The sequence below is a fragment of the Hyalella azteca genome, unplaced genomic scaffold (genome assembly GCF_000764305.2).
Source record: "Hyalella azteca isolate HAZT.00-mixed unplaced genomic scaffold, Hazt_2.0.2 contig15599, whole genome shotgun sequence".
NCBI lineage: Eukaryota > Metazoa > Arthropoda > Malacostraca > Amphipoda > Hyalellidae > Hyalella > Hyalella azteca.
In genome coordinates, this window is record NW_025945442.1 from 27,491 (window position 1) to 39,817 (window position 12,327).

At 41.2% G+C, this 12,327-nt stretch overlaps 1 protein-coding gene across 1 annotated transcript in view; it reads right to left on the reverse strand.

Annotated features, from left to right (window-relative positions):
• Positions 1–221: 221 nt before the first annotated feature.
• The window catches only part of LOC108669481 (CD109 antigen), a gene marked incomplete at its 3' end in the record, with an annotated part of 18,728 nt that continues 6,622 nt past the window's right edge, over positions 222–12,327 (reverse strand). Inside the window, 8 exon segments of the mRNA XM_018156825.1 lie at positions 222–366; positions 2,134–2,365; positions 3,131–3,289; positions 3,882–4,178; positions 8,186–8,551; positions 8,808–8,928; positions 10,881–11,014; positions 11,506–11,675. Coding sequence (XP_018012314.1) covers positions 222–366; positions 2,134–2,365; positions 3,131–3,289; positions 3,882–4,178; positions 8,186–8,551; positions 8,808–8,928; positions 10,881–11,014; positions 11,506–11,675 — 1,624 coding nt within the window.

A 12,327-nucleotide genomic window follows, 5' to 3' on the forward strand; every position in this document is an offset into this window, starting at 1 on the left:
AATATGATATATAAAATGTATGATATACCTATATCATATGTACATACATTATATATAAATATATTATATATATGTATATAAAGTATTTAAAATGATATATTTTGTGCAATGTAAAATATATAAAATATATATAAAATAATATTTAATAATATACTATTTATAAGTTTTTCGTACGACGGTGGGGCAAGCCCCCATTACCCCCAGCCCCCCACTACCCCCACCTGGAGGCGACGACGGTGGGGCAAGCCTCGGCGGGGGTGAGGGAGTCGAAGTAGATGGCGACCCCCCGCCTGATCTCACCCCCGGGGGGGTCGTCGTCCCCCCGCAGGGGTTCAACCCTGCGAACCCCGGGGTAGTCGTACAGCCCTGGGGGTTTAAATGGGGGTTCAGTGTAAAATAAATACTTAGTAAGAGTATTTAATTATTTTGATTCGTATTATTATTAATTATTTTTATTACTTATTAATAATAATTATTTTTATTAATTAATAAGCAGCTAAAAATTAATTAAGAATTAAAATAAATAAATATTTAAATTAATTAATAAATTATTTATTTCGGATTCCAAATTTCGGATCAAATTTTGGATTCCACCCGTGGTCGCCCCAGGTCCAATTGACTCGGCTTAGAGGTGAATACCCTAACAAAATTTAGCGCCGAGGGCGGCTCTGGATTAAGTACCGCCTAGGACTCGGGGAGCATAGTCCACAAACTTCCCTATGTCCGTTTTTCGATCTACATTCCGGTCCCCAAATCAGACAGTCAGCTTCCCTATATTGTCCGCTTTTCGGTCTACATTCCGGTCCCCGAATCAGACAGTCAGCTTCCCTATATTGTCCGCTTTTCGGTCTACATTCCGGTCCCCAAATCAGACAGCTACCAGCGCCTGGTCTTTATTCTGCCAACTCTTGCCCTACTCTCAGGAGACCATAAAGTCGGCCAGGAGGTTCTGACTAGAGGCTGATTGCGATCAGTTGGCCAACTGACCCAGAATAATTTTGCGCCGAGTGCAGTGACTATTCGGCCAAAGCCTAGGCGGTCCCCGAATTTTGTTAGGGTTTAAATCACCCACGTAGCCTATTTTGCTGGAATTTATGAGCTTGGTGCATATTAAAAATATATAAATGCTGAGCGCTATCGCATGTTGAAGAATTGGGCAATGAGTGAGAATGCTGAGTGCTGGTGAATATTGAAGATTGTTTTGCTCGGGCAATGAGACAGGCTCTTGCATTCTGGTATATAGTAGAGAATGTTGTGGGTAATGTGGAAGGTTGGGGTTGAAAGTTGTATTAACTGATATTATTCCCGTTTAAAACTCGTGTTTACTTGCCACTTGCTTCATTGTGCCGCTATGATACATGTCAGGGGCCGTATTATCAAAACTTCGTAAGTACGCAAAATCGACTTACGAGTGGCGTTGCTATGACAACGTAATACTAACGGTGGTATTATCAAAACATTTGAGCGGGAAAAACATTTACGCTTTATTTACGCTTTTAGCCAAGACTTGCGTAAGAAAGTTTTGATAATGCCAAAATTAGGGTGTATTAACGTACCACAGAACTTTTTTGTCGTAAGTACAAAAAGTTAAGAAGTTTTGATAATCCGGCCCCTGGTCTACTCATATATATAGCGTGCAGCGTTTACAATGCATTTTTTAACGCATTTTTCAGATTCGGCCGCGTCTGTCCCGAACGTATCGGGTACCAAATACGCGCGCCCCATAGTCGCCCCACGGTTGTCAAGAAACAGACCGGATTCTAATCAGGTGCTTCCCTATCAAAATTTTTAGCTGGTGGCGACCCTGAATTAGGAACCAGACATAGCGCCGCTAATTTACTAATATTTAATAATATTTAATATATTTTATTTAATTTTATATATATTTTTATTTACTAGTATTTAATAATTTTAGTCGCTAATTTACTTATAATTTACGCTAGGCGAGCTTGGGGCGTCCTTGAGACAGCGGCTGACAGGAATAAAAATTTTGATAGGGGAAATTCGTATATATATATACAAATCCCCCCAGAAAGGTCCTTCTAGATCCCCCTAGTGAGGGGACCCTAAATCCCTCAAGCTTGGGGCCCAAACTAAACCCCCCACGCACACGGGCGTCCCCCAACCCCCCACCTGGGAGGGTGTCGTGGTCCACGATGTACCCCGAGGGGAGGGCCACCTCCATCACCGCCATCCCACTCGCCTCCCCCTCCTGGGGGACATTATTCCTGGTGGTATTTGTGGTGGTGGGGCCCGTGGTGGGGCGCTGGATGAGGCCCGTACAGGTGGTGAGGCGCAGGGTGTGGGTGTCGGTGGTGCGGTCCAGTTGGGGGTCCAAGGAGAACGCGGGGCGGGGGGCCGAAACCTGCGGGGAGGGGGGAGGGTTATGTCCGGTGCCACTCTAGCGTCTCTTTATAATCATTATAATTATATTATGTGATTAGTTCATATGTAATTTAAACGTAATATTCACTTGACCTGATAGAGATTGATGGAAAAGTACTAGACATGAGTCAACATCTGGAAGACACGTGATAGATCACGTGATCAAGACCTTAGTTGTGGGCGGAAGCCGAAGGCTATATAAGGGCTAGCAACCTTAAGTAAGGCCCCCGCAGTGGTTGATAAGCGCTCTGCGATGTAACGCTTCCTTTAAGTTTATATAAGCCTATATAAGGTCTAGAAAATGAATATATATAATAATATATGCATAATAATATGGAATATAATAAATATAAGGTTGCCAGAAGTCTATATGAGGGCTAGTAACCTTAAGTAAGGTCCCCCCAGTAGTTGATAAGCGCTCCGCGATGTAGCGTGTCGGTAGAGTTCTCCGACCTTACGGTCGACGCTGTAGCTTATACCTCTGTATCGCTATATATAACCACCTCATATACTGTATTAAAATGTATAACACCCCGTATATAAGATATGTTATCTAGACACATGAGTCTTACTTACATGACTCATGAGTCTGAGCCTTAGTCAGGAAACCCGATCCTCAGGTAGAGCCTTTTTTAACTAATCCTCCTTAATTTTTATCCTAATATTCCTGCATATACTAAGTTACCACACATAAATATACGTGAGTGAAGAACCTATGCACCAGCTGCGGCAGGCGGTGACCCACCTTGACGTTGTAGGAGTAGGTCAGCTGGACGATGGCCAGGTGGTTGCCACTGGCGGACACGTCGATGGACGCGGTGGTCTCCGGCAGCTTCAATGTCTGCAGGTTGCGGGAGTTGCCCGGGGATATGGCGAAGCGATGTCCCCTCTCCCCGTACACCACCTGGGGGGTATAGGGGTTAGGGGGGTTCGGGGGACATGGAGGAAAAGGCGGAGCAAGGGGTATTAGGGATGAGAGGGCAAAGGGTATGAAAAAGTGGAGGTATGGGGGAGGAGTGGAACATGTGGATAAACAGTTCGCCGAGTATAACAAAAATTTGAAATGGCGGACCAGCAGATTTCGTCTTGTTTGCATTTTGCATGGTCAACCCCCCAAGAAGAGGTTGACTTGCCCCAAGGGAGGAGGGGTTGCACCCAATGGTCAACCCGCCCTCCCTTGTATGAATTTTCTATGATCAACTCCCAGATTTCGTCTTTTATGTATGCATTCTCCTACCAACCCTCCTACCTTGACCGTCGTCTCCCCGCTGCCACGGTCGCCCCAGAGTCGCCCCGCCTACCTTGACCGTCGTCTCCCCGTTGTCACGGTCGCCCCGCCTACCTTGACCGTCGTCTCCCCGCTGCCACGGTCGCCCCAGGGCCGCCCGCCTACCTTGACCGTCGTCTCTCCGCTGCCACGGTCGCCCCAGAGTCGCCCGCCTACCTTGACCGTCGTCTACCCGTTGCCACGGTCGCCCCAGAGCCGCCCGCTTTACCTTGACCGTGGTCTCCCCGCTGGCACGGTCGCTCCAGAGTTGCCCCAGGGCCGCCAGGGCGGCCGTGGCCACGACGCTGTCGTGCGTGGACGTGAACGCGGCGCCCGTGCGGCGCTGCGCCGTCAGCCAACGTGCCACGGGTGCCGCCCCCGACGTCAGCCCACGGGCGACGTACGTTAGCAGGGCGTAAGACGTCCATTCGACGTCCATGGACGAGTAAACGTCGCCGCCCTCGGTGGACGTGACGGGCGGACCTCCCGCCCAGAACTTCTGGTCACCTGAGAAGTTAGGACGGGCCTTTTTTAATTTTTATATTAGGACGGGCCTTTTTAAAAAAGGACGTGTACCCGGCCCCGTGCCTGACGTACCCTAACGTACCCTGCCCCGTGCCTGACGTACCCTAACGTACCCTGCCCCGTGCCTGACGTACCCTAACAAGCCGTGGTTTTATGGATTTGCCTGCCGTGATTCCATTTCACCAAGCCATGAATTCCATATCTTGGCCATGAAAAGCCATTTACAAGGCACAAATTTATTCACAAAGTCTATGATGCATGTGTTACCCCAAATCTCTAATTTTACCCTAAAACAGTCAAACGGCAACAATAAAATTTGTCTATAAGTTGAGCACCTGTTAGCCTAATGCAAACTGACTGCTTTTACATGACCGCAACTATGCACAATCTTCAACAATACGTTTAGTTTATTTGTTTAGGTACGATGTTTATGTTTTTCTGCAGGATATTTTGGCAGGAATGGTAAAGCAATGCGGATTGCGGAAGTTGAAAATTTTATGAAATGACATGTTTCTGAAGTGCAAACCACGATTTTTCAATCAAACAAAAATTTATAACATTCGAGCCGCGAGATTTCATACCTACTGAAATTATATGATATTAGAGCCGCGATATTTCAGACAAAAATAGACTTTTCCAGCCCTGCTGATAAGCACTAAGCAGGCCATAAGGCAAGCCTGATTTGGCAACTGCCGTCTGCCAACAATCATAGGTACGTAAACGTAAACAAGTGACACGACTACACGTAGCCTCTGAGCCTCATAGGTACATTCATATTTAATTCCATTAAAAAAATTAAATTCAAGGGTTAAAATTGTAACAAGAAGCGGCTTGAAAGGCTTGCTGAAGCTGACTGAGAGTGAGAGGGAAACCAAACTTAGAGGCTAAGAGCAGAACATAAAATTTTGCCAGAATGCCATATTTGTGAATTATGTAATGTACCTACCAAAATAGGTACATGACATGATGACATAAGACATTGAAACTGGAAGATTTTAGGTTTCCAATTCAATAAAAAAGATATAGCATTAGAGTACCCCATAGTGGCAAAGCAGAGAGTTTTTTAGACTCTCCCTCAAGTTCATTTTTGAGTCCTATAAGTAGACCAGTAAAGTATCTTGGATACCAGCATTATCATACTTATGAAATTGGTTAAAATCTTGAGTAAATGAGGAAATTAAAAATGAACTGATTCTAAAAAATCTCTGGTTTGTCACTGTGGTCTGACCTGCTGTGTATTCAGGGTCATATCTTAAAAAAATAGATTCTCAGCTCAGTCAGCTGAAAAGAAACTGGTTTCATCTCAAAAACATGCTGTTAACTGCTCTCGCTCAGTCGCTCAGAGCCTCTGACCTCTGAGTCTGTCTGCTACAAAATTCTTGCTGAACTCACAGTTGCAAAAATCTAGTCACATTATGGATAATATTGATCAAAAATACAAATTGTAGCCTGTTGCGTTTATTTATTAAATACAAAGCTGCTACTTGCAAAGCAGTTGTGAAAAAAATGCGGTAATATTTACTCATCCCACCAGCGCCGGCTGCAGCCGGATAGAGGAAATGTAATGACTTAGAAACTCATCCGCCGCAGTGGATCAAACAGCATAAACTTGTTTGTTTTTGTAGTTGATTTTGTTGAAGGTTAGGAATAATTTAATTAAATAATATTATTGCATTTGGTAAGAGGCTAGAATTTGCATGAACAAATGTACTGCCTTTCAATATGAGGCAGACTACAAATAATTTCTCTTCGTAGCTTATTTCCATGCCGAAATCTTGTTCGAAATGTAGGCAGACTGCGGTTCATCAGGCTCATCAAGTTTAATATAAAATTAAACAATGCACCATTTTAAAGTACAATCTAAGCTATTCATATATACCTTGCTTCACAATTGAAGAACATCCGGGAACCGAATTGGTTCACCATTGTAAAAAACGGGAATCGAATTCAGGTTAAAATCGATGACCCTAACTTCTTGAAGAAATGAAGTGTACAAATTAAAAAACTTCAATAACATTACATTTTATATCGATCATGAGAAGTTTATTATTAATTTCATGCAGCATTGATGGCATTTATAACAAAGGAATTCAAAGTTTCGCGTTTTTTATTTCACGAAGGTTCGCTCGGGGTTGCGGTCTTAGTTCTCACCAACTTATTTTAATTTCAAGCGAAGTTCAAATCTCGATGCTTTAGGACAAGTTTAGTAAACTTGAAGAAGGATTGAGTACAAATTAATGCTTTTTACCTGCTTTGATAAAAATAGTGACCGCGTACATGTCGTAGAATAGAATAGAAGTGTCGGCGTTGAAGACATAGGCCCATGGCCTGTTGCCGATTCTTGAACTTTTCGTGACTTGATTCACAAGGGATCCGGCCTTTGGCACACAAGGGATCCGGCCTACAACCCCCAATTGAGATAGCTGCTGGACTTATTGCCTGGTCCGTAATTTGCTAGGCATTTTAAGACTGAACCTATGCTCCTGCATAGCCATAGGTGGGCAGTAGCGCGCTACATGTAGCGGCCGCTACATTTTCAGAAGCGGTTGCGGCGCTACATTTAAAGCAATGTAGCGGTAGCGCCCGCTACATTTCAAAGTAGCGCTGCCCAGCTCTGTATATTACACTATTCACATATATATCATTCCAGCAAAATTTAATGTTCTGCTGTAAGTTTAGTTCTCCTTTTCTTGCCCTAATTTCAACCATAAAATTTTTTTCGTATATAATCAAATGAAGTGCCTGGGCGAAACTTCAAAAATGAACTTTAATCCGTGCTAAGATGACTTGTGATGTGATGGGGTAGACAACGCTAAATTGATGCAGTGAGTTGCGTGTTTGACACCCCCAACAAATCGTGAATATTCTACAATTTTTATTCTACAGCCCTATACTATATATAGTATAATATATGTGAGGTTATACTTTTACTGAAGGATATGAAAAAACGTTCAAGTTAGCAAATATATTAAGTGTTTGGCAGCGTTACTTATTGTATAATGTTATTATTTATTGTTTTATATATTATAACGTTATTATATATATTATTCATTGTATTATATATATTATAACGTTATTATATATATTATATAGTTATTGCTATATATGGCGGTGTTATACCGGATAAAAAAACCGGTTTAGCTTCCAGCAAAAAGAAAATTTCGTTGTTCTTTGAAAAAAATTTGTAGTTATCACCAAAAATAATCGTTTTCAAAAAATTTTTTTTAGTTTTCATGAAAAATAATTTTTAAATGATGATTAATTATTAAATTAAATGATTTTGAATAACTAAAATTTAAAATTTTTTAAATTTGAAAATCTTTCCAATTTTTTAAATAATAATTTTATATATATAATGAATAATGTTATATTGATATATATTTTATAACAGCGATCACGTTTCATATATATAGAATTAGCCTAATTATTTATTAATAAAAAATAGAGCTTTATACTCAGGGCGAGTTATATAAGATTTATATATGAAGATATATCAATAACATTTATATCAATTTAAATCAAATATCAAATATTCACAATATATTTTTTTCGTTTTTTAATGTTAAATAAAAATAATTAATGTTAAAGTGGTTAGTTTGCAGTGACTTAAATTAAACATTATTTTTAATTAAAAAAGATATTTATTATAATTTTTATTAGACGGATTTAAAAAATTTTCATGATTTTAATAGATAAAAATGTTCTAATATATTGAAAAAAATTTACGAAATTTTAAATTTTCGCTGCAGGAAAATCGAAAAAATAGCAAAAAATATTTCGTTTAAATGGGATCTTTTGAAACATTTTTTTTTTCAAAATTTCGATTTTCGTAAAAATACTAGAAAAAAAACGGATTTTTTTATTAGGTTAGAACTCGAAAAAAGCGAAAAATTTTTTGTTTAAATGGAATTAAGGAAAAAAACTGTTTCAAAATTTAAATTTTCGCATAAATATTTGGAAAAAACCGGAATTTTTTTTTTATTTGATTAGAAATCGAAAAAATAGCACCGAAGTTTGGGGCCCGAGTCCCGAAGTTTGGGGCTCTTGTCCCAATAGCGCCCAATCAGAGGCGCGTTTTTCTCTGTCCTCCGCCCACGAGAAGGACAAAGCGCTTGTTTGTCCGTCCCGTTTCGTCCGCCGGATGAGACCCTCGATATGGCCGACGGACTGTCCATCACGGAGGCCAGGATCATAAGTCTCGAGCTCGTCCATGATGGACGTGGCGTCCATCCTGTGGTTGGCGCCCAACATGGCCGCCGTCCTGGCGTCCATGGAGGACACGCCCACGAGGCTGTTGGGCTTGGCGGCCACCGTGATGGCCACACGGCCGCCGGTGGCCGCGTCCACCTGTGTTGGTGTCACCGACACCACCACCTGGAGGACAGATAAGTATGACCATGTTAGTTATATTAATATTTAATTAGTATTTTTTATTTATATCAGCCTTTTAAATTTTAATAAAGGGATAATTGGCAATATTATTATTTTAATTATTTTATTATTTAATTATTAATTTTATTATTTATATCAGTTTTTTTAATTTCAATGAAGGGATGATTGCAATATTACTAATTTAATAATTTTATTTAATTATTTAATAGATAATGGTACGAGGGGAAGAAGTCCCCACCTTGTCACGGCCTCCCCTGGCGACGGGGAAGTGGACGGCGTCAGCGACGACCTCCCCATCGGGCCGCACGTAGTGGACGAGCAGGCGCGCGCGGGGGAACATGGGGGGACTGGCGATGAACCTGGGGAGGGATGTGGGGATGTGGGGAGACTGGCATAGTTGGGGAATATGGGGAGACAACAGATAAGGTGGATCTCGCGGACATTTCATACAAGAGAAGCGAAACTATTACATTTTTCAGAGCGCTAGTAATTTTTTTTTCTGGAGTACTGCTGTCAGCTTTGGACCCCATTACCGGTAGATACCATGCAGCTATTTGAGGTACCGTAGTTCATCTGGCTGGCATATCAGACAAGAGAAGCGAAACTATCGATTACATTTTTCAGAGCCCTGATAATCAAGATTCAAGAGTACTGCTGCCAGCTTTGGATCCCATTCATGGTAGGCACTGTACGGTGCAGCTATTGGAGACAGTTCATCAGCCTGACATCTCATACAAAATAAGCGGAACTATTACATTTTTAGCGCGCTTTTAATTCCCATTCTTGAGTACTGCTGCTAGCTTTGGACCTCATTCACAGTAGGTACCGAGCGGCTATTGGAGGTAGTTCATCTGGCTGACATTTCATACAAGAGAAGCGAAGCTATCAGTTACATTTTTCAGAGCGCTTTTAATCCCTATTCTGGGGTACTGCTGCCAGCTTTGGACCCCATTCACGGTAGGCACTGTGCGGCTACTGGAGGTAGATCATCTGGCTGACATTCCGTACAATAGATGCGAAACTATTGATTGAATTTTTCAGAGCCCTTGTAATCAACCTTTCTGGAGTACTGCTACCAGCTTTGGACCCCATTCACGGTAAATACTGTGCGGCTATTGGAGGTTCAACGGACCATATTACAGCAGTGCAACGGACCTTCTCGTTCAGGATCAGCGGCATGAGGGAGCTGAACCTGAACTACTGGGGAAGGCTGAAACACCTGGGACTGTACTCACTGGAGAGAAGAAGAGAAAGGTATATCATACTGTACACTTGGAAGATGATAACCGGACTGGCTCCCAACTTTGAGAGTGAGACCTCCAGAATAGTAACACGTTACAATGAAAGAAGGGGAGACTGTGTGTCAGGTTTTCTGCCGTCACCTCCCATACTTGCTGTAGCGGTTACTGCGTCACTTTCTGTGACGTCATTGTTGTGTGTTTCACGTAACAGCATCGTGCATCAGGTGGCCCAAATGAGGGCGGATGAACGATAATATCAGAGGCGGCGATCCATCGTGGCCTGGGACTGCTACGCCCGAAACAAGTACCAAGATTACCAAGATTTGAAGGCACTTAGTGAGTTTGATTAACTCTTCAAGAATTCCCTGCCTCGGTCGCAGACCAGAAAGTGTTTAACGCAGTAGCATCGTTACCAATACCTATATTTACCCTGCAGCATCTGTATTTACCTCACCGTGTTTAACCCTAAATAAGTATTAAGTTTAATTGAAACTCTAATCATTTATCCTTCAATTGTATTGAATTGACAATTAAAAACTCATTGGACCCAGTTATGAATTATCAGAGGTGGGCAGTAGCGCGCTACATTTTCAGTAGCGGTAGCGGCACTATATTTAAGCAATTGTAGCGGTAGCGGCGCTACATTTCAAAGTAGCGCTGCACAGCTCTGTGAATTATCAAATTAATCATTAAACTTTGCTCTACCGACTATAAGTATTAAATGCAAGATTCCCCCCATTTAGTAACCGTGCCACGGCCAGTGTACGTTCCCTATCGTCGGCTTGGGGACGGTGGACGACGAAAGCGGTGCATCAGCACGAGTAAGTCCTACACTTAACATAAGTACCTAAGGGTGCCTAGAGGTACTAGTACCTCTATACGGTGATATTACATCGGGGCACAAGTACCTACGGGTACTGGTAGCTAAGGGTACTGGTAACTAAGGGTACCTACATAAGTACCTAAGGGTACATAAGTACCTAAGGGTACTGGTACCTAAGGGTACATAAGTACCTAAGGGTACTGGAGTATGAGTACCTAAGGGTACAGGTACGTGATGGTACTGGTACCTGAAGGCATGGGAAGTACCCCGGTGGGCCTGCAGGGTACTGCTGTACAGTACCTCGCCCCGCGCCAGCACCTGGTACGTGAAGTACCCCAGCCGCTCCGTCGCGTTCAGGGCAACCAGTACCTCCTCCCCTACCTGCGGGGTACGTGGGGTACTTGGGGGTACTTGGTTAGGGGGTACTTGGTTAGGGGGTACTTGGTTAGGGGGTACTTGGTTAGGGGGTACTTGGTTAGGGGGTACTTGGTTAGGGGGTACTTGGTTAGGGGGTACGTGGTTAGGGGGTACTTGGTTAAGTATTTGTTACATGCAAATTAATTAAATACATTAACACTATTTGATAATTATTAGTAGTAATCAATAATTATTTATAAAAATACCTAATTAATAATAATAATGATTAATTAATAACACCTAATATTCAATAATTAATATTAATCAATAATAAATAATAATTCATAACAATTTATAAGTATTAATAATTGATAATAACTAATAAATATTAAGCAATAAAAATTGAAAATAATTCATAATTAATAATAATAATAATAATTAATAATATTGTTATCAATTAATAATAATTAATAAATACTAAACAGCACATTGGCCCCCGGGGGGGCGGGTCTCACGGTGGGGGCGGGGGTGAGGACGCTGGCCTGCAGGAAGGCCCCCGTGGGGCTGTGGGCCCGGGGCACCTCCCCCAGCCACTGGGTGAGGGCCCCATACGTCGCCTCCAGGCCCAGCGTGTACGTGGGGCCCGGGCCCTCCAGTGGTGGGGACAACACCAGCTGCACCAGGCCTGGGCCAATAGAATGTATAGATTATATAGCATATTATTTATTATAACTGTTATATGATGATATATTGCATATTGATATTATATAATATCTAATCTATAGATTGTATATTATATAATATATTATAACATATTATATAATCTATAGATTATATAATATATAATAGATTATAACTGTTGTAATATATAGCTGCACCACACCTGGGCCAATATAATATATTGTGTATAGATTATATATTAGGTAGATGATATATTAATAGAATATATAATATATTCTGTATATATTAATATATTAATGTAATAATGATAGTATAATACATCATATATTATATAATGATAAAAACATATTATTGGGGGCTTTATATTATGTATTATATAGTATATTAGAATATTTTATATAATAACTGATATATGATGATATATGATATATAATATAACATATTTTATGATATATTATTTGATATGATATTATATTATATATTGTAACATATTATATAATGTATTTTATTTGCAATAAATTTATAATGAGAAACTGGAAAACACGTTTAATTTCTTCAATTATCAAATATAAAAACCTATTTTATTTTTGACTACCCCCTAACCCCCACCGTTCGTTGGTACTCCCCTAACCCCCACCGTTCGACGTTGGTACCCA